General features: G+C 41.6%; 3 protein-coding genes across 8 annotated transcripts in view; 2 read left to right on the forward strand and 1 right to left on the reverse strand.

Moving 5' to 3' along the window:
* Positions 1–1171: 1171 nt before the first annotated feature.
* Positions 1172–7936, forward strand: dnajc3b (DnaJ (Hsp40) homolog, subfamily C, member 3b). Its single transcript, XM_034901292.1, has 12 exons — positions 1172–1666; positions 2749–2859; positions 3074–3198; positions 3352–3426; positions 3529–3672; positions 3925–4106; positions 4256–4375; positions 4497–4602; positions 4872–4992; positions 5350–5488; positions 5625–5773; positions 6251–7936. The coding sequence occupies exons 1-12, from the start codon at positions 1582–1584 to the stop codon at positions 6394–6396; spliced, it is 1503 nt and encodes a 500-aa protein (XP_034757183.1). The 5' UTR covers positions 1172–1581; the 3' UTR covers positions 6397–7936.
* Positions 7937–8475: 539 nt separating this feature from the next.
* Positions 8476–10198, reverse strand: naa38 (N-alpha-acetyltransferase 38, NatC auxiliary subunit). Its single transcript, XM_034901298.1, has 3 exons — positions 9931–10198; positions 9286–9460; positions 8476–8897 (listed from the first exon to the last, which is right to left on the reverse strand). Exons 1-3 carry the CDS (start codon positions 9967–9969, stop codon positions 8773–8775), a joined length of 339 nt encoding a protein of 112 aa, XP_034757189.1. The 5' UTR covers positions 9970–10198; the 3' UTR covers positions 8476–8772.
* A 4898-nt stretch (positions 10199–15096) lies between these two features.
* Positions 15097–22743, forward strand: part of chd3 (chromodomain helicase DNA binding protein 3) — a 41333-nt gene continuing 33686 nt past the window's right edge. For 2 of the 6 annotated variants that reach the window (XM_034856989.1, XM_034856990.1), the window contains exons 1-7: positions 15246–15796; positions 18246–18373; positions 18492–18680; positions 18756–18883; positions 21625–21860; positions 22181–22314; positions 22417–22552. In XM_034856989.1, coding sequence (XP_034712880.1) covers positions 15634–15796; positions 18246–18373; positions 18492–18680; positions 18756–18883; positions 21625–21860; positions 22181–22314; positions 22417–22552 — 1114 coding nt within the window. In that variant the 5' untranslated portion in view covers positions 15246–15633. Of the gene's footprint in view, positions 15797–18245; positions 18374–18491; positions 18681–18755; positions 18884–21624; positions 21861–22180; positions 22315–22416; positions 22553–22743 lie in introns of all 6 variants that reach the window. The other 4 variants (XM_034856987.1, XM_034856986.1, XM_034856988.1 and 1 more) reach the window with 4 other exon arrangements.

Raw genomic sequence — 22743 nt, forward strand, 5'->3', positions numbered from 1 at the left:
CCATCCATCTCAAAACTCAAATAACCAACGACCAATATAAAAACCAACTTTACCAAAGTTATTTGTGTGTGTGTGTGTGTGTTTGTGTGTGTGATGTTTTGTACAGTTTTATGGACAGAACCTGTAAAAGATTGTGCATAACAATTCGTTTTAATGTTTATTTGTTTGTTTTTTTACGGTTGTGCACAATAAATCTTGTCATGTCAAACATTTCCGTTTGACTATGTATTCCTGCAGTCAATAAAGTTATGATTGTAGGCCACTCTTTAAAAATCCAAACAACTGTTACTCTTTCTTGAGTAAAATGTTGCACCTACAACTACATTTAAAAAAACTAAATGCAATTCAACTCAAATCATGGGGAATTAAAAATCACGGCGGGATCTTATTATTTAGAGATTGCGTGTCTGAAATGTTATTTTTATTAAATTACACAGTTTTACAAATTAGATTTAATACAAAAGTAGGGTTATCTGATAAAGATGTATGACCTTTTTTCTCACATATTTAATCATCAAAAACACTCAACACTGACTATACGACACTATTGCATACAGTACACTATATAAACGCTACTGTTTATAGGCTATTAGGCTACTATGGTAGATTGTGATTTTCAATGTGCAGGCATATTAGAATCAGAATCAGAATCAGCTTTATTGACCAGGTATGAAGACACATACAAGGAATTTTCATTTTCCTTTGGAGCATAGTTGCTCACAATGTGCTTACACATACAAAACAAACAACCAAACAAACAATATATACACACTAATATAGACACAATAATATATACATACACTAAACAGAAACAATGTAGAGAGATGAGTGCAATGAAGAGTCCAATAAAAATTATTTAAATGTGGAACATAGTGCAAAGGGTACTGGGATAAATAGTATTAAGTTATTATATTACTGCACATATAATATTTCTGCACATATAAGAGCCATGTTGAGTAAGTTTCTCTTTCTCCTTGTCATTTCCATTAAACAGACGTCTGCCTTGGTGACAGTGACCAACTCATGCCTCCTGCCTGCATGGCCCATGCATGGACATGGGAGTGCCATCCCATCCGTGTTAAAATAGTCTCTCCAATGAGAGCAGCCCACGTTTCCAGACAAACACGGATGTGCGGCGTGTGGGTCAGTGTGGACCAACCACGTAAATGTAGAGCGAAAAGGGAGGGGACGACTTCACCACAGGCAGGAAAGTTTCGTTTACAAACTATACAGGCTGTCAGCTGTTTGCTATCATCATGTTACATCAAGGTGTGTTTCGAGTTCAACTTAAGCCCAGTGAGTCCCTCTCAATGTGGGAATGGAGAATGTCTTAAATCGTTAACACTTCAGGGGGAACCTTTTAGCTGCGTACCTCATTTCTACACGGAATACTGTAACACCGGGACCGTAAATACACCGTCGTAGATATTATTTGCGGTCTGACAGTGGAGAAATGATGACGATTTGAGAAGGATTGACACCGTTTCAATGAAACAAAGGGGTATTTTCCCTCGACGTGAAAGCGGAACTTTCCATAGTTCGCTGGTTCCGGTGTGAATGACAGTGTGAATATTTTGAGTGATGGAGTCTTGTCGGCGGAGAGGACTCAGCGGGGTCCTGTGCTCCCTGTCACTGCTGTGTGTCATCCTGGACATCCAGCTGGACGGTAAGGCTCGCTTTACACTCTTCTTTGCAGCCGTTAAAGTTTCCAACTGTGACGAAACGTTAGCTGAATGTTACCAACCGGTTTTAACAGGCAACATCACATCACCCCAATCTGTCAGTATATTAACCAACCCCACCTTATACAATACAGGGATGAACACATTAATGCATCACTATTTCTCATCCAGACAGATATTTCATTAGGACTGGGACGATATGCTTTTTTTCCTGATGCGATACTTTCATGATATATCTATGGGTCCAGATTCAACTTGTATTGTGATTTATATTCGATTCTAGAAGTATTGCGGTTCGATAGTATTTAGTATCGGGATTTTCTCTTCCTTCTTTCACAAACGAAAGTTGACCCTTTTAGAGACACTATAGCGTGAGACATTTCTAAAAAAAAAGAAAAGAGAAGCACAACACATGTCAGTCAGTCAGACATTATTTCTTTTGTAAAGAAGTAACATGCATTTTCAGCTTTTTCTGCTTTTGCTCAGTTTAAATGCTAAAAATGATGCAGTCAGCGGTAGCGTATAAACCAACTATTTAGGTGAATCATTGGTAATGAGTCATAAGTTAGCCTAGCTATTGCTACTTTTACTAAATTAAAAAAGTGAGTATTTTTCCACCACTGCTACAATTCCAGGCATATTAGAATAGGTTTTTTTTTTTTTTAAGCAAACTTGTTTTTGACCAATTAACTACCTGACAAATGGAGGCACAGGTGTGTCAGGTTGAATACTCAAATCCAAATAGCCTTTGAATAGTAGTCTGGATAACCTGAAACCTAATGAGCAGTAACTACATTTCTGATCTGCGTAACCATTTGTTTTATGTAAGACAGTGACTCATTAGCTGTTAAAATGACTGTAAAACAACAATTATATTATAATCAGGTGAATGTAATCCTAGTGTAATCACATGGATTGGATTTTTGAGCTACTTGTGAAAGATGTAAAGATGTAGTATAGCTGACTGTAATTAGACTTGACAGACAAAATAAAGCTGCTCTTATAATGTTGTCGCTATCGCTCTTTCATGGGTATATTTCTAGCGAGGCTCCGTGTTATGTTTCAGGTGTCTTGGGGGCGACTCAGGCCGAGATCGAGCACCACTTGGAGATGGGCCGCAAACTTTTGGCTGCTGGTCAGCTGGCTGAAGCCTTGTCCCACTACCACTCTGCAGTGGGTAAGGTTACACACACACACACACACACACACACACACAAGCACACAAGCACACACACATACTGGCTGACATTTTCAGTCTATGTCTCTGCTCCAATAATGCCTCTCCTCTTTCTTTACTTCAGTACAGACAAAAAAGTTTTGTTTTTGTACGGAAAGAATGACATTTGGTAGTTTTGACAGAATCAAAATTGAGTGTTCTGGACATTTTACAGAGGGCGACTCCAAGAATTACCTGACTTACTACAAGCGAGCTGCAGTGTTCCTGGCTATGGGAAAATCCAAATCTGCCCTGCCAGATCTAACCAAATCCATCCAGCTCAAGCCTGACTTCCTGGCTGTAAGTTCAGCCAAGTTCACCCGATCACAACCAGAAAATAGGGTTTTGTGTTGATGTCCTTATCCTGTTTCTTTCTCTCTGTTGGGTCTCTCTTTTGATATCCTACGTCTCCTTTTCTCGACATCCCGTCTCTTTTTGATCCTGCATTGTCAGGCGCGGTTGCAGAGAGGGAACATCCTGTTAAAGCAGGGCAACACACAGGAGTCCAGGGAGGACTTTGAAGCAGTGGTAAGTTTAAGTCCTACATCACTGGTTCTATCTTTTTTTTGTGTGTTTTACCTAAAATAGCAATTTTGTCAGATTAAGTCATCTTTTAATCCATTTTCTTAGCTGCAACGCTCCCCAGACCACGAAGAAGCTCAGGACCAGCTGATGAGAGCAAACGAGCTGGAGGAGCTGCAGGAGGAGGCCCATGCTGCGTACCACCAAGGGGACTATAGTGCTACCATCAGCCTGCATGAGAGAATCATTGAGGTATGTATATGTATGTGAGATATATATATATATATATATATATACACACACACACACACACACACACACACACACACACACACACACACACACACACACACACACAAAAAGAAAAGGGCATTATAATGCAAATTTTGGTTTGGTGGTGATGGTTAAAGTACGATTGTGTGTTCCCTTTGCTGTTCAGATGAATTACATGTAGTTTGCACATGTGTCTGTTAACTCTTAATAAAAACTGGCATCTCTCTTCAGATCTCTCCGTGGGATCCTGAGTCGCGGGAGCTTCGTGCAGAATGCTACATCCGAATGGGGGATCCACAGAAAGCCATCCAGGATCTGACGCCGACCACAAGGCTTCGCAACGACAACCGCGCTGCCTTCCTGAAGCTCAGCATGCTGCACTACAGCCTGGGAGATCACCACGAGTCACTCAAGTGAGCTTTGTTGCTGGAATAAACAAACGACGTTGATTCACTCGGCCGAGTCATGCAAATTAAACCGATTTTCATGCCGAGAGCTTCTGTTTTACCGTGTTGTTTTGAAGAAGTCCGAATGGGTGTCTCACTCATCTGTTTCTGTGCAGTCACATCCGAGAGTGTCTGAAGCTGGACCAGGATGACAAAGAGTGTTTCAGCCACTACAAGCAGGTGAAAAAGCTCAGCAAGCAGCTGGATGCAGCAGAAGAGCTAATTCAGCAGGAAAGGTCAGTACTTCAGGGGCTGGTGCACTTTCCCTCCTAAATCATGGTCCTCCTAGTACATCTAACATGTATTTATTTTTTAATAATTAACCTTACAATAATTTTTTTTTTTTACATCACTTAGGTATCAGGAAGCCATTGACAAGTATGAATCAGTGATGAAGACGGAGCCCAATGTCCCATACTACACCAACCTGGCCAAAGAGAGGATCTGCTTCTGCCTTGTCAAGGTGAGAGAGAGACAACACTTGTCTGTACATTTACAGCTCTGACATTGGATCTCTAGCCAAGTGATAGTCAGTTAGTGGCCTAGTTGTTGCATCTAATGCCTCTGTAGTCTGTTAAACCTTTTCTCTGTTACAAATGGTACAGAATGCGTGACACTTTTACATTTTTGAAGATATGAGGTCCGTTTTCCTTTTTGATCTCGGCTGGTATCACACTTACCACTTCCATTGGTCAGTGCTGACTCATTATTCCTCAATCTTGCCAATTCCAGAACAACTTGGCTCAGGAGGCTATAGACGTGTGTTCAGAGGCTCACCAAAGAGACCCCCGCAACGCCAACGTCCTCCGGGACCGAGCCGAGGCTTACATCCTCAACCAGGAGTACGAAAAAGGTATTGGGTTTGCCTGTCTACACCCTTCTCAGTGACATGTTGACTATGTTACAGTCATAAGCCCAGTTTGTAAAAGCCTTGGTTTAACAGGAGGCAAGCAGTCTTTGATTTTTAGAACTATATACTACTTAGAAACTTGTAAAAGGAAGATTTTGCATTTGCACCCAAATTCAAACCCCAATTCCAATGAAGTTTGGACGTTGTGTAAAACGTAAAAAAACAACAGAATATAATTTTATTGTCAAATCTGGACTGAAAAAAAAGTTCTGTATTTCTAATCCAAATGTAGTAATGTCCACAGCACAAGTGGCACACCAAACATTTTTTTAAATGTCTTTAATATCTCTTTCGTTTCAGCCGTGGAGGACTACCTAGAGGCGAGAGAGTTTGACAGCGAAGGCGAACGCCACGACCTCAAAGAAGGGCTGGAACGAGCACAGAAACTGCTCAAAATCTCTCGTAAGAGGGACTACTACAAAATCCTTGGAGTCGGCAGGTAACCAGTCCAACCAGTTTTATTACAAACAGTATTTACTTCCTTTGGACTGACATTGCACGCTAAATCCATCCAGTATAGATGACCTTAGCAAACAGATGGCTCTAAATAGCTCTCCCAAACTCGTTTTGCTCAGAAATGCGAACAAGCAGGAGATCATCAAGGCGTACCGGAAGCTGGCGCAGCAGTGGCACCCCGACAACTTCCAGTCCGAGGCTGAGAAGAAAGAAGCTGAAAAGAAGTTTATCGACATCGCGTCCGCTAAAGAGGTTCTCACTGACCCAGGTCAGGAACATTGTCATTTTAAGCATTTAGCAGACACTTAGTTGGTTCCAAGACCCAAACCGGCTACAAAAGTGAGTTCTAAAACCAGAAATCTCAGCACATGAGAGACAAATACCGATGTTAATAGACACTGTTGCAAGTGCTAGAATTAAACCTGTGGCTCCTCGTGATAAATCTTTGATTGGCCGTTTGTCTCTGTGTGATGAAAGTATATACACTAAGAAGTTGGGGAAAAGAATGGGAACATTTTCTTCCACAGTTTACCAATTAGCAAAGACACATGGGAGTATTGTCTGTTCAGAAAAACAGTATCATTTTAAGGAAATTGAAGGAGGTTGTTTTGGTACAACGTGGCATTGTACTAGTGAACTGCTATCAGATCAGTTTGATAGAATCCAATGTATGCATCATGTTGAGCAATGATTTAGCTTCCACTGACTCAAATGTGTCCCTCCATTCTTCCCATTGTCTTTGCAGAAATGAGGCAGAAGTTTGACGCCGGGGAGGATCCCCTGGACCCGGAAAACCAGCAAGGTGGAGGTGGAGGTGGACAGGGCTGGCCTCATCACTTCAACCCCTTTGAGTCCGGCGGCAGCTTTCACTTCAAGTTCCACCACAATTAGAGAGGAGAACTTGAACACAATGGACAGGGGCTGAGGGACGATTTGGAAGAACAACGGCAGATTTACGGAGAAGTCTTCCTCAGAACTTGTGCTTCAGCTTGGACACAGTTTTGTCAGTTACTTGAATCAGATTTTTTATGTAGCGGATCATTGAGCTGTCCGGTGAAAAAAGACCTGGACTTCTGACCACTGAAACCGAGGATCTAACTGCTGTTGAATTAACGTTTCGCTGTGGTTGAAGAAAATGAAGTCTTGTCAACACTTGAGATCCTTAGGAATGGAAAGGTGGTGGTTGAAAGCAGTCAGGTTTCAGCTCTTATTTCTCATATTTCTTTGTGCCATTCTTTGAACCTTTTTATCAAGGGACTCTTGTTTTTTTTTTTTTTTTATGCAGTAGCTGCTTGGACATTACATAGGACTGTCTGTGTGTCAATTTCTCTTCGCAGTATTCTTTAAAGGAATTCCTTAACCGAAGTTAACTGATCTCAGTCTATATTTTTGACAATGTCAAACCTTTTCTCTACTAGAGAACCAAGATTTGTATTCATCAGGACATCAGGAGGCATTTTGTTGAGTTTCTACATTTATGGTAATTAGCAGAGACTTTAGCACTATTAAAGGAAACTTGAGGGTGTTAAAGTTTTGACATCCTATGGATCTTAAATCAATACCACTCTGTGATTGTTTTTGATATTTTAAATTGCCGTTTGGTTTTACCAGCTATCTAATTGAAATAATGTGTGAATTCTGTATTTGGCTGGAAATAGACTATATATCCAGCTCCAAACATTATGGATGTTAACTTCTGATGAAAACGTGGTTAAAACTGGAAAAAACAAGGCAAATGGCTAAGTCAAGAGTATTATGGTCTTTACCATTTCACTCATTTCAAAGCGCGTTTTTGAAAACTTGCACTTTTACCCTCTTATTTGACAAAACACTCCACGTCTTCTCCACTCAAATGTTACGGCACGCTTTCAAAAAAATTATTTTTACAAAACCAAGGGCATCTTTAATGGTCATCTGAGAGCCTCATTTATCAAAAGGTCTAACAGAAAAGGGCCCATTTCAAATGTTAAACTGAGCTGGATCGGTACATTATTTACAAGTCTGCGACGTATTGTATGTAATTCATAAACAGTATGTTTGGTTAATTTGTCTAACAGAATGCACTAAGGCACAGTTTCAAAATGTAACCCTTAAGTGGCAGATAAAATCCAAGTGCAACTTTGGAAATGAGGCTCCAGTTTTACAGCCAGGAAAGACACACAACTGTTTAACCAGGAACTAAGATGACATTCTTTTGAAGTTATTTTGTCCATAATAGCTTAAAGATACAGTGACTGTAACGGCTGTTAATCCTGTCCGCTGCTCGACTGTGGGAACTAAACATGATCTGCTCTTTGTATTTAAATGGACTGACTGGGACGGTTTTGTTTGGGGTTTTTCTTTTTAGGGTTTTCTGCTGTTCGTGGCATCAATTTTACTGTTGCCCAACTGAATCAGCTGACATGCTGAAGTGTATTAAAATATGGAAACATTCTAATGTGGTCCTAATTTCATGATGCATTGCATGCAAGGTATAACTACAGAACAGCTCCACCTGAAGCCACAAGTTTTTTTACGGGTGTCTTTGAGACGCTAAAGCATATAGATATTCATCCTAGAGTCCTAGAATTTAAAGACCATTTTCCTAACTTTACTCTTTTCACTAACCTTAAGAGTACTCCACTGATAAAGCCTCGCACTCCTATAACTTTATCCAACTCACTATAAACGGTTTAAATACAACTGAAAAATGCAGAGAAATCTTTTATTCCATTTCTTTTTAACTCCAGACCCTCAGAATTATTTAATTTCCTTCAGTCCCTAGTGAAACTTGTTCTACATATGCTGTAATACTTCCCAAGACCTATAAACCAGACTTTCATGTGTAAAATCGACACAGTTCCCCTTAAAAAGCATGTGGCACCCAACATATCATTTTTTGTCAATGACAATTAAACACAACGTCTCAAATACAGCAATGTAAAACATGAAACAGACATTTACTGTACCCTGCACTGAAAGACCTTTTTCCACACACATCCAGGTAGCAGCTGTCTGCCCACACCTCATGAACACACTGCACACTCAGGCAATTTACACACATGCTGTACTGCACAGCTACTGCTGCAAATGGATACATCTTCAAGCATAGAGGGAATGGCTAAATCCAGAATATTGACACAGGAGTTGTGTATCTGCATCTGTTGGGGTGAAGTGACTGAAAACAGTCCTCCAATGAAGATGTCCATTCTCGTTTGAGCTCAGCCATACAGTTTGCTCACTGAGAGACAGACACGCCGAGTGTCATCCAACCAGGAAGGGGCTTCATCAGTGGTTAGCTCCAAATCCTTGTGTGTCTTCCAGACTGTCTGCCTCCACTTCAATGGACACCACGTGGTGACCGGGGATCATGGCCAGGCCCAGGACTCTGGGTTCACCCTGGGAGAACATGTCTAAAGACAAAACAGATACAAAAGACAATCACAAACATGATTTTAGAGTTTCAGCTTACAAGAAAGTGATATTTTCACTTGACATGAAGTGTGTTGAAATACCATTTACCTTTAGTAAATATCCCTACTGGAAGTTATAACGTATATACTGTAAAGAGTGTAAGCACATGAAATGTTTCCTATAATGGTGAAACAGCTGGTGAGATATCAGAAAAAAAATCCTTACAGTATGTTCTTATGCAGCTGCTTTTCTCTTCCAACAGGTATGTAATGCTGTTGGATTTCAGACTGTCAGGTTGATAATGACACACTGGTTTCAGTGTCTTTTGCATGATGAAATAGGCTTGTTATTGTCTATCCTGCTTGGCCATCCTCGGTCTTCACCTACCTGTGGATTTGAGGAATTCCTGAGCTGATCCGAGGATAACGTTGCAGTCTCGGTCCGTGCAAAGAAAAAGCCCCACCAGCGTCCGTCCGTCTGTCATGCGGATCCTCATGTTCTTGTTCAGGAGCCCCTCTAGTTTAAGCCGGGCCTGGGACGCCGAGGACACATCACACTGGTCCTGGGTGTGAGCCATGGGTGTATAATAATAAGTGAGCAGAAAGGTACCAGACTTATCGAACACTGAGTTCAATAGTGGAACAATCAGTCAAGTCATTGATTAGCTGATAAACAAATGTATTTGATTATTCTTTCATCTTGTAATACGAGTACTTTTGTTGCTTGTTGCAGTTTGAACTGATGACGTTACATGCATTTAGGAAGCTGTATGCTGATTTTGCTAATATGCATAGACATTTAGATGCTTAAGTTTACTATCATTGTGTATCCACAAATATAGGCTAACGTAACAGATTTAACAGGTGACAGTTGTATTAATGTTAGCTTACGTTGCTTCGTTAGCCACCGGATCACGATATGTATAACTGAAGCCTTAATAATAATTTAATATGTTTCAAATATACCTTTTTCTTTTCGCTAAACAGCGTAAACATTCATATAAATACAAAAAATAAGCGAAGAAACACATACATGAGTCGAAGGACCATTTTCCTCAAACATTGTTGCCATTACCCCATTTCCTTGTCCTACATTTGCTTACGGAGTAATTTGTCTGACGGACCAGCTAAACCGGAAACGTGATATGCGTTTTTGTTTTTTAAGTGAAAGGCCCCATCGTCACCATCCATAGACAGTTAAAGAACTGGATCAACAGATCCCGTTGTTCTGAACGGAGACCAGTGAAGGCAAATAAAAAGCACTTTTTTGGTGATGGCTAGGTTTTACTGCGCAGCCTCTAACTGAGCTTGACGACGTAATGGTGACGTGGGCAACGTGTCTGAAAGTTGTAAATCTTCTGGTAGCTGTGCCAAGAGAAATCTTAATCAATCCCAGTCAGCAGAGACGGAGAGCGTAGGTATATGTTAGGAGATAACATGGGCACAGGCTAATTACTGCTAAATAACATGCTAGTTAACTTTAGTAATTAAACCTAAACAGCTGATGTAAATTGAAACTGTCTGCGAGCGTTTCCTGGCAACACGGTGATTTGTCGACTCTGCAACGGGAAGTCTCGTCGTTATGACGCAATCGTTAGCCTCTTTTTACAAAAAAGTCTGCTACGGAGTCATAACTTGAGATACAAAGTAATGGAGCCTTGTATACATTGTGGTGTTTCTTTAAAAACACACAATGCACAAATAGACTCTTAAAAACGCTTCCGATGTAAATTATTCACTGTCAAAGTGGCGCCAAAATAAATGTCAGTCAATGGGATGCTAACGGCCGGTGATGGCTTCGTAGCATTAAGATGGCGCCATAAGGAGCTACGAGAAGAGAGACTTGCCCGTAGACAGAGTAGACGCCGTATCGACCGATACTGCCTACTGGCGCTGATGAGCCAAAGGGCCGCCATCTTGGACCGGTCAACCGCTCCGCTCAGTGGAATGTGTTTGGCAGGTGCAATGAGTTGTAGGCACATTTAATTGATTTTCACGCTTTTTTTGGTTGTTGTTGCTGCAAATGTCATAAATGTAGCAATGATACATTACACATTGTTAGACGTATTTTAATACTCATAATGGGCTTAACAGTAATAGAATATTCTGATATTCTGATTCTTTGAATAGTCTAACTTTGACACAATGAGGGCCCAGGTTCACTGACTCTTGCACCTGTTATACCTGTAAATGAAAGAAATGCTCCATTTTAATTTCCAAGATCCTGTAGGTCCTCCATAAATGTGGAGCCTTTTATTTTTGTTGTGTGACTAAAACGTATTGATTTTAAACCTGTGTCTATAAAAGTAAATACAAAAATATTAAATACAGTTATTTTGTTTCTCTAACTGCCGTTTTAATGCAGAAACTACAGTTTTAAGCAATTACTCAGACCGCGTGTCTTTCCTGGGCAAGAGAAGAAAAGATAAGATATGATAAGACAAGACATGATAAATGAATATTAACTACACTCCTGATTCACACATGTCTTTTTGACACCTTGTTTTTCTCAGACTCAGACCCACATTGATCCACTGACTTACTGTGGGAAGTGCTACACATTCAGTAAAGAAGACATGCTTCCCTCTCACCCTGACTGGGCCAATGGCGTTGGAGAACGGGTGGAGGAGGGATGAAAAGTACAGGCGGGACTGCACGATGTTACAGCTGTAGGTGAATATCATGCTTTTTTGTTTGATTGAGCTATAAGCATACAAAGTCGCCTTTTTTAGGCAGTAGTTTAAAACCCTTTTTGGCTTGTAACCCCTTGATGTGAAGCAGTGTTTACATGTGGCCACTTCACAAGTACACGTCTCCTTTTAGCGACCAGTCCCACCAAAGGGATTTCAGGTAAACGTGTTCAGTAATCTACATGAATTTACATCTAAATTTAGAGATGCCCACATGTGAACAGATTTCCAACAAATGCACTGAAAACTAAGTGAAGCTGAGGGGCCTTATGGCTCTGATAGATGTCCACTGTCTCTGTGTGACATGGCCACATCACTGCACGTCAAAATCTATACTGTAGAATTGAGGGCTTGTTTTTTTTGCAGAGATAGGGGCAGAGACCTTCCTAGAACCAGAATAAAAGATTCTAAAACAAAATACACACTGATGAAACTTCAAGTCTCAAAGGGCGGAAGAAGCCATAATTGGAACCTATTAACTGGCTCACGCAAGACTAAATAAAAAGATAATATGTCAAACTTTCACTTAAAACCATTTGTTGGGATATGTAAAGTTAGCTTTTGCTCTATTGGCCCCGCTGTGGGAATGTAATTTAAGCCTTTATCTGCTCTCCGGGTCGTCTCAGTTCAGACAGCTCAGCTCTAAATGGAGCACATGAGCCGGTGTCTTCCTCTGTGTCACACTGCATAAAATCTGGGTTAGCTACAGCGCAGCACCCAGGGGAGGCGCTTTTCCCTCTCATCCTTGACATGTCTCCCTGCCAAACGGACACGGGAGGGGGGTAGCCACAACACAGTAGTGCAGTGTGTCAGGGCCTGCGGCATGTGAGAGAGAGTCCTGGCCAGTTTCACCTTTTTCTTTTCTTCAGACGCATAGTGAGACACATGCACATTGCACAGTCATGGCTGCAAACACCTTACACACACATGCATGATGTGTGTGAGGGTTCTGCACACACAAATGCACATAGAAACTCGCACGTCTCAGCCACCTAATTTGGTAACTGCAGCCACCTCAGTGGCCAGAGGCTTCGTGGGGGGGGGGGGGCTCCAGTGACACACTCTCCCTGCACTCTCCTTGCACAGATACACACGTTTCCTCCCTCCGTGTCATTGCACCGTGTCTCTCTTGGCAGATGTAGCCGTTGGATCAGACACTTACAAATTCCTCTCATGTCATTTGTGGGAGCAGGGAAGCTGAGCTGGAGCGGTACAGCACCTGTTGCAGCAGGGACAGGAGCGTGCACAGCAGAGGGGGCGTAATTAAAACACTTGTTAACATAATACTCAGTTATTGGTGTAAACATCCTCAGCTCAAAGAGTAAGATACACAGACAGATCGCGGACAGGAGAGACCTTTAAAAATCCAAAAGTGATTTTGGGATGCCATCACTTTTTCCAATGAAAAGTGATGGCCCTCATACTCGTAACATAAATACAAATTTGTTAGGAAAGCAGTTTATGGGCTATTTTGTGGCTTGAATTATTTTGGTAAAGGGTATGATGCAATTTTATTGAAAAACAAAGTAGTGTAGTGCCAGCTTGCAATAGCATTTAAGTTGCATAATTATTTTAAATAGAAAGACACAGAACTTGTTGTAGTTAAATTTTAAAGTTAGGCTTGTTAAGTGTTGCTCCGTGACCAACTGTGTCAAATTATCTGGTTTTTGCAGTGACTGGCACAACATCATGATGTCATAATAAAGTAGATTAGGCTTACATATGCATTGTGTGTACATATTAAAGGTCCCATGGCATGAAAATGTCACTTAACAGTTGCTAGAAATAGTGATAGGTGTGAACCGAGCCCTGGGTATCCTGCTCTGCCTTTGGCCCAGATGGGCTGATCTGGAATCTTGCTCCTTATGACCTCATAAGGTGCAAGGTTACCTCCCCTGTCTCTGCTTTGCCCGCCCAGAGAATTTGGCCCACCCGTGAGAGAAAGACATCATGGCTTTTAAACGAGCAAAGTGGCAGTTGGTCACGGTCACAACCCCAGCCTTCACCTTATTTTGGGAAAGAGACTTCAGATATGGAATTAGGGGAACACTAAGGCCTATATAAAAGTATACCAAAAAGCACCATGTCATTGGACCTTTAAATTAAAACATCCTTGGATTTTAGAAGCAGTGCATGTAAAACTTTAAAATATCTTACTCTTGTTTGGGAATGAGAAATATTATATATGAAATATGAGTAAATCTGTAGTAGGCCTATTCAACTGCAATATGTTTAAATGAGGCACTGTTGACAGTAGATAATCCTCTCACTGATTTAATATTGTGTGTTTTTTTTTTTAAATTGGACATTTTGAAAATTAAATGTTTTCTTCCTTCTGTTTTTTACATTTTGACATATACTGTAGGAAGAAAAGCACAGGTGTTACTAACATCATTAACAAGTGTCCCAGTAAGCTTTGACAGTGAGACAGCATGCACAACACCATGACCCTGAAACTAGAGCAGCTTGATGAAATTTGCCCATTATTAATTTTCTTATTTACACCCTACTGTGACAAGTCAAAATGTCTTCAGTGAAAAGGGGCCTATATTCCACAATAAAATACTAATAAGACAAATATGCATAAGCTCCACTTCCAAGCTTTTTTCCTTAAGTTTTAAGCACACCTCAGTCTCAACCCAGGATTTGAGATTAAGGATTATTAAGTTTATGAATAAACAGGTGACCAAAGATGCTGAGATATTTATGTGATTCAATGGCCTCTCACTTCTAATAAATGGAGCTCTTCTAGATCAAGGAAATCCATGCATTCATTATGCAAATGATTATTGTATTTTTCTTTAAGAGAATAAATGCATTAGTTGAATGCGATGAAATGATGGCCAAATGAAAAGTTAAACTACATATATATATATATACTTAAAGGCTTTGTAAGAAGCTCACCAGGATGTTTCAGTCCATATCAGAACATTTTTCATATTTCATCTGCCACAGTTTCTCCTGTCCGACCCTAAAATTGGTTTTGAGGTTTGAATGTGAAAGGCACATCAAATTCTCTTTTGTCAAAACAGAAGTGCCCTGAGCAGCCACTGAGGGCTGGCTGGGGTGGAGGGATTCCCGTGGCCTTACTGCCATCCAGTCTACACAGCCTGCTGCTTAGGAGATTTTACAGTAAGAGTTCACAAAATCTCCTGCGTGTCTTTTAAACCTCTGTACTAGAGCTGGAGTATGTGCTTTGACCTGTTTAATATGGTGGGTAATGAAGGGATGAATATAGTTTGCATATTGTGAATTGTTTCAATCCTCACCACAAATAGTTAATTTTTAAGCAATACAATCTGATGTAAGTCTGGGCATGGCTGCGGCAGATTTTCCCAACCCCCCTCTCTCAATCCCTCCCCAGCACTCACACGCACGCACGCACACACACACACACACACACACACACACACACACACACACACACACACACACACACACAACCCTGCTGCTGCTCCAAAATATTTTTTATACAACGGTGGGGGCTCCGGAGAATATAAGGTGGCCATATTTGATTGATTTGTGTCGGGCTCTGCAATGCAGAAAGAGAGTTGTTGCTTTTGATCTTGCAAGTGACACCAGGCAAGTCTGTCGGATTCGTGACTGATCCGGACTGGGAGAGAGGGAGAAAAGAAGAGGGGGGGGGGGGGGGGGGGCAGACAGAAAAGAAATAAACAAGTAACAATGTAACTTACATGCAGTCACACACCCCTTTCTCTTGTAACAATGTGTACGTTTTTACGGAGGGAGGGGGCGCGCAGAGGGAGAAAGAGAGACGGAGAGAGCTAGAGAAAGGAGGAGGGGGGTGCGTTCTGAAATAATATAGTCAGCCATTTTTTATGTAAGGGGATTTTTTTTCTTATTGGGGGGGTTGTTAAAAAATAAATATAAGAGGGCGGCCATCTTTGTTGCTCTGCCTAGTGTAAAATATTTCAAAACGCCCCCCACTTTTTTCTGTGCCGATTTGAATATTAAATAAATATTACACATTCGGGACAAGAATATGCTTTTTTGAATACAAGGACGGATCCAATGACAGGAATATAATGTCCTCTCCTCTCCGATCCTGTGAGGAAGACGAGGGCATGGTGGTTAATTCCGAGGGAGGAGATTTTGATGAAGAAGACGACGACCGAGACCTAGACGAGAACGCAAGCGACATAAACTCGCCGGCGGCGCCTCGGGAAACTGCAACATCAGCCGCGCCAGGTACAGTAAAGAAAACTGGCGGACAAGTCGGGAGCGCGCACACAAAATAAAAACACACTTACTGGCAGTGTAATGTGGGCGCAAGGGCACGTTAGAAGTAGCCAGAACCCGCAGTTTGCGCCCCATGTCTGTGATTCTCCAGGTCCAGGAGAACCAAGCGAGGACTCGGGTGCGCGCCTACAAAATAGAAACATACTTACTTGTTACTAGACCAGATGTTTTTTCTAAACCAGGCGCATGTTTCAGCACCTTAAAGCGCTATATAGTCACTATTTATTGCAACTATATGTTACTGTAGGTGCCATATTTGCAGCTACGACAGGCTGGAAAAAAAAGACGAGAGCGCGCTTTGGAAACAGAAACACAACTCCTCTCCACTTTGCAACTATATAAAATATGTGTTCCTGTGGTGTTGCTACAGCCTATGTTACTTTTCTCCCCCTCCACTTCCTCGTCATCTCCAGCACATCCCAACAAAGTTTGAACTAAACTTGCCACAGCTGGTTTTTGTCGCAAGCTAGCCCACTTCTCCACCATCGAAAGTTGCTGCTTGTTTGTCCCTTAAATCCCTTTTGACAGCTCCTATAGACGTGACACGTTAACGAGCAGGGCAATGAGGGCGCCCTGTAGGGTTTAACAGCTCGCGGCGTAAACATGGGCTCCCCTGGCCGGAGGCTACATTGATACCCATCTCGAGAAGAGATACGAGGCGTTTCGCTGGGCAGACATGAAAGCTGGGTGGTTGTGTAAAACCGTGGTACCAGACTGAAACTTGCCCCCACTACCCCATCGTTTCTATGACAGGTCAAAATAGGACACTGCTGCTGCATGCTGCTCATTTCCAGGGAGGTGTGACTGTTTAGCTGCCTCTGGTAGCTTAGCATAGGCTACATGCCCACTAATTAGCTGAGTAACATGTTTCTTTAATGTAATGATATCAAATACAACAGTGTGTTGTTGTGGTTTTTTGCTTCTCTCAGCAGCAATATTATTATATTATATAAAAGGATGATGCATAGGTCTAGGCCTATATGACATTCTTGAAGTTTCTGTGACAGTGAAGCTGCACGGGGTTGCAGTGAAGGTAAAGGGTGCAGAAAGTAGTGGTTGGTTAACCACACTGCAACAGTACAAGTCAAAAATAGCAGTGCAGCAGCCTTAAGGTTCTTTATTATTCATTTACCTTAATAACTAGGCTAGTAATATTTTGGACTGGATGCAATGCAGATGTAAAAAAAAAAACTAAAAGTACAGATGTCAAAAGAGATAAGTTTACTCAGGATCAACGGGACACAAGTGTAATTTCCTATCTGATTAATACAGGAATCATCCATTGCTTTGTTCTTGGTCTTAATTAGCTTGACTCCGGACCAGCAAACCATGCCGTGCCGTGCCAGAAAGACACATTAGTGTCGGGCGTCCCGTCGAGGACCTTAACCCCCTCACGACCTCTAGCAGCGGTCACAGCTGTGGTTGGGGTCCCTGTGTGGGAATTGCAGAGCGAAGAAGTTGTTCCAGTTCACCGCTTCGTCCCGCTGGCGGCCTCTGAATCACCGAGCCCCGCGTGCGTGCTACTGCCGCCCCCGGCGCGACAGCGGCGGTGAACGCTGCACGGATACGCGGGAAGCGGGGTTAGTTGTTGGACGGGGTGGGAGAGAGGAGGAGGTGGTGGTGGTGGTGGGGGGCTGCTGCTACTGGTGGGAGCGCTCACCAACAAAGGCAGGCAGACAATAAAATCCGACTAAATGTAGCCTATCAAAGAGGCTGGTTGCACGACCGCAGCCCATATTTTTGTTATGCTTTAATGCATTGCTGCATTCTGTTTTTTGAAACTGAGGCTGGTGCTATTTCTCTGTTTCTACTCCATGCCAGGTCGGGTTGCAGGTTAAATTGCTTCCCCTGTGGTTGTGATATTGCACAGGCACCATGGGGAATAGCTGACCTCATAGTTCCACATCATTTAAAATGAAAGTATTTTAAGATGCACTGTGGCTGAGAGTCTTCTATTATAAAAGACGGGAGGAATTTCAAACCGTTTATATTTCTACTAATTTGTATTCCTCTAAATCAAAAGTTTAAAAAAAAAACACATTCGATTTTTTAATTGTGTTATTACAAATCAGGATTTACAGATGCTATTTGTCAGCTTTGTTTCCACACTTTTGCCTTGCCAATAAACCAATTATCCCCATGGTATGGATTTACCAACACCAGCTGTCAAACCTACTTACAGTCCTCTGATAAAGTGTGTCTAATTTAGCATGTGTCACAATTAAGGCAGGGTCAGAGGTCGCTGAAGCCACCGTGGCTTTCATGCTGCTTTTGTTGTGTGTAATTATGTTCAACAAGGATTAGCTGAGTGTTGGGAAGCGTTTAAGAAGATTATTGCTTATCTGATTCTACTAGCTGTCTCTCTTTCACGCATTCTTTAACCCTGTCGCTTCTCTAGACGAAGAGGCAGATACATCAGACAGAGAAGTCCCGTGCAGGAAGAAAGGGCGGCCGAAGAAAAAGAAGGACACAAAGAAGAAAGACAAAGAGGGAAAACCTATTAAAGCAAAAAAACGCAAGAAGATTGTAAGTTTGTTAAGTTGTTATGCTTTAGCTTTTTTATTTTTTATTTTTTTTACTTTGCTGACTTCATTACACCTTCTTAATTATTTCTTAATGTCTTCTTCTGTCGTCTCCTCTTCAGGACAGCGATGTAGAGAGAGACTCGGACAGAGAAAGAGACTACGGCGAGAACTCGGACAGCGTAGCCAGCGACTATGGATCTGGAGAGAAAAAGAAAAAGAAGAAACATAAAGAAAGGAAGGAGAAGAAAACCAAGAAGAAGAAAAAAGTCGATGGGGACCGAGACAGCAGTCAGGAGGAATCAACAAAGGTAAAGCATAATCCTAAAAGTCTTCTTTGACAAGTCCATTATCTTTTTGTCCTCTCATTGGTGGTTTCCTCTCAGCAGCCAATAGAGCAGAAGACATCGGCCCAGCTGGCGAAGGAGTGGGGTCTGGAGGATGTTGATCATACCTTCACAGAGGAGGACTACAGGGAACTCACCAACTACAAAGCCTTCAGCCAGTTCATGAGGTAGAGTATTCCTCTTGTTTTCACGTGGTGTTGATGTGGACTGCTGGCTATCACTGTTGGTTAAATCAAGACCAGCAAATATCACATATACATATTCATTGGTTTTCAATGTCAACAAGTACTGCTGGCATGGTGATGCAGTTATAGCCAAGTTATTTTCAAGCTCACATGCCACAGTTCTCAGCAATCGCATCTTTCATTTTCAAAAGAGCTTGTTTGTGGTTAACTGCTAGTTTTAAGGTAGCATGATTTGATGTTTAGATGTCCCATTTTATCTTTTCTTCGGTGAGTTGCTGAGTGTGGCTTGAAGGATAGATTACAGGAATTAAAGGAGCATTTTGCTGCTGTTTGGAGGTTGAGTATGTGATCTCTATAGCCCTTGAGAACTATAACATCTGCACTATTCATAATGACAGAGAAAGTTTGTGCTCTCCTGCCGAGTCCTACATGTACTAGTCCTACATGCGTTGGGTGCAAGGTTAATGTCAGTGACAACTCACAAAACAAGCCCTGTTTGGAGTGGGATCTTGTTTATGTTTCTACTTCTCAGGCCTGCCTGTTGAAAGCATTTACACTTATGTTCAAAATAATAGCAATCCAACATCACTAACCTCATAAATCATATTTTTGGTAGAAGTGATATTTTTACTTGGCAAATAATTTACTAGTGTGTCGAGTCATAGAAAACCAACAGACCCAACAGTCATCACATGCATACTTTTCATTCTGTGCAGCTGAATCTATAACTGAAAGGGGCCTATTAAAAAAAATAGCAGTATTATGTTCAATTAGTAAGGTGACTGATTCTGTGAAGAAACGGGTGTCAATTATGGCCCATATTTAAGGAAGGTAATAAGCAAATGTTGTGCATGCTGGGAATAATGCATTTCACATTGAAATACTCAGTAAAATGGGTCGTTCCAGGTATGGCTCTGAGGAACAGCGGACTTTGATTAAAATGAAAATTATAGGCTGCTCAGCCAAAAGGATTTCAAATGCCTTGAAATGGCATCCAAAGCCTGAATGACATGGGAAAAAACGGTCAACTACTGTTCGAATGGAACGAAGAATAGTCAAAATGGAAAAAGGCTCAACCATTGATCAGCTCCAGGAAAATCAAAGAAGACTTGAAGTTACCTGTGAGTACTGTTATGATCACAAGAAGGCTATGTGAAGCAAAGCTATCCGCCAGAAGCCCAAAAGTCCCGGTGCTGAAAAAAGACATGTACTGAATAGGTTGAAATTTGCCAAAGGACACATTGACTGACCAAAGGAGAAATGGCACAACTTTCTGTGGACTGAAATTGTTCTTTTTGGGTCCAGGGGCCGCAGACAGTTTGTCCGACGACCCCCATGCACTGAAATCAAGACAAAGTACACTGTGAAAACAGTAAAGCATACTGTGGTGTTGGGTCTATTTATCGCATACCAGTGATCATGGATCAGTTTCAATACATCATAAAACTTGAAGAGGTTATGATGCCTTATGCTGAAGAGGAAATGCTTTTAAAATGGGTCTTTCAACAAGATAATGACCCAAAACACACCAGTAAGCGAGCAAGGTCTTGGTTCCAGATGAACAAGAGCGATGCTGTGGAGTTGCCAGCCCAATCCCCGGACCTCAATCCCATAGAACACTTATGGGGTGACATCAAAAATTCTGTTTCTGAGGCAAAACCCAATAATGCAGAGGAATTGTGGAATGTCCAGGGCTTGAAAACCGTTCACAGGTGCCAGAAGTTGGTCGACTCCATGAAACACAGATGTGAAGCAGTTCTCAGAAATAACGGTTATGCTACTAAATATTAGTGCAGTGATTCAAAGTAAAGCAAACCCTTAATACCGTAAATGTTTGAGTTTGTAAAGAAAAATGGAAATACTGCTATTTTTTTTAACAGCCTAATATTCCGTTTTCTTCACTTTCTGTAAAGGTATAACACAAACTTGATCAATTTTGGTCATGTTCTGATTTGGAATTGAATGTGCAGTGTTCCCAATGCGCTGATATTATAGAATTAAAAGATATTCTAAGGATTTTGAGCATTATTCCCTTTTTTCAACACTGCTATTACTCTGAACACCACTGTATGTCTGCTGTTTATGCACAGGTACTGTCATAGTACATAAAAACTAGCTACTTTATACTTTGTATAAAGTTTCAAGCCTGTCGCTGTCGCACAGACCGACCTGCCTCTACACTGGCAGCACTGTTGAACAGAAGCTGTCCATGGTGGAACTACTAGCAGCATATTAAGACCGATACAGGTGGCGTGGGTTGAAAACAACTTGCCTCTGTCTTCTTCTGGCAGCTGTGTCTTTTTCATCCCTTCTAGTTGTGCTTTCAGTGTGTCAGGGGAGCCTCTGCCTCTGTGGCTGACTCATACCTGCTTTCACTCCGATAACACAAAGTAATCCATAATGTCCGCTGGTTGAAATTTTGGAGAAGTTATTTGGCTATCTAAACACCACTGGCAGACTGAGCTCTAGTGGAAAACTCCTCAGCCAAATGGTTCCTGTAGTTCTTTCTATATAGATTTTATATATAAAAAAAAAAACGTTCCTGTCTAATTAATATAAATATTAATGACAGAAATTAAAATAAAGCATTATTAGACAATAATGTCTTCTAAAAAATAGTTGAGCCACAGCTCTTAGAAATAAAGTAAAAGTTTATACAGATTTCTGCCTAAATGGGTTCTCTTTCCAAAGCATTTCAATGATCCCAACCATCTCTCCCACAGGCCGATGATAGCCAAAAAGAATCCTAAGATCCCCATGTCAAAGATGATGACCATCCTGGGGGCCAAGTGGAGAGAGTTCAGCTCTAACAACCCCTTTAAGGGCAACGCTGCTGCTGTCGCGGCAGCCGCAGCAGCTGCTGCAATTGCTGTTGCTGAGCAGGTCTCCACAGCGAATGCCTCGCCTGAGCCACCGCCACCGCCACCAATCAGAAAGGCAAAGACGAAAGAAGGCAAAGGTCAGTGGTCAGTTTTGGACCTGAAAGCTTCCTTTCCTTTAATCCAGCAGACATATTAAAATAAAGCAGATGAACAAACCTTTCATTGATATGATGCAGTTAGTGTATTAAATCTTTGGGAGTGGGGAAAATACAACAACAACACACACAACGCCAATAATAATCGACACATGCTGCTGTCCTGTGAACAGCTCATGTTCGCTTATGTTGTGGTTTACATGCCAATCTAAGACCATAATCTTATTTACTCCGACTCCTTCGTTACTCAGTAATTAGTCATTTTTTCTGTCAGATGTTGCATTACGATCTTTTCTGTCCAGGCCCTGGCTTTAAAAAGCGCAGTAAAAGTCCTCGAGTCCTGGATAAGAAAAAGGCTGCCGCAAAGGCTAAGAAGATGGCACCCATTCGTATTAAGCTATCACCTATAGGTGCCAAGAGGAAGAAGAGTTGCTCAGTGAGTACAAAGATTCCGCATGCCCCCTCTGCTTCTTGTTTTTTTTTGTTTCTGTTAACTGTTTGCCCCTTTTTCTGCCCTTGATGGTAATTTCTCTGTCAGAGCGAGGACATGGATGAGGATGAGTCGGAGCAGGAGGACTCCAGCGTTCACAGCTCCTCGGTCCGCTCCGACAGCTCTGGTCGCGTCAAGAAGAACAAGCGAGGACGGCCTGCCAAAAAGAAGAAGAAAATTACAAGTACCAGCCCAAACTGCCCGTTATATATACAATCATTAATTATAAATGGCATACAGTCTAACATGTCCACATCTATGTCATGTTTACTTTGATTCATATTGTCAGTCTGAATTATTTTTAAACATGAAAAACAAAAAGAAACGCATTTTCAGACATTTTTCAGACATTTATGTATTTCTGTGCTCGTCCCT

Source organism: Etheostoma cragini, chromosome 19, assembly GCF_013103735.1.
Source record: "Etheostoma cragini isolate CJK2018 chromosome 19, CSU_Ecrag_1.0, whole genome shotgun sequence".
Taxonomy (NCBI): Eukaryota; Metazoa; Chordata; class Actinopteri; order Perciformes; family Percidae; genus Etheostoma; species Etheostoma cragini.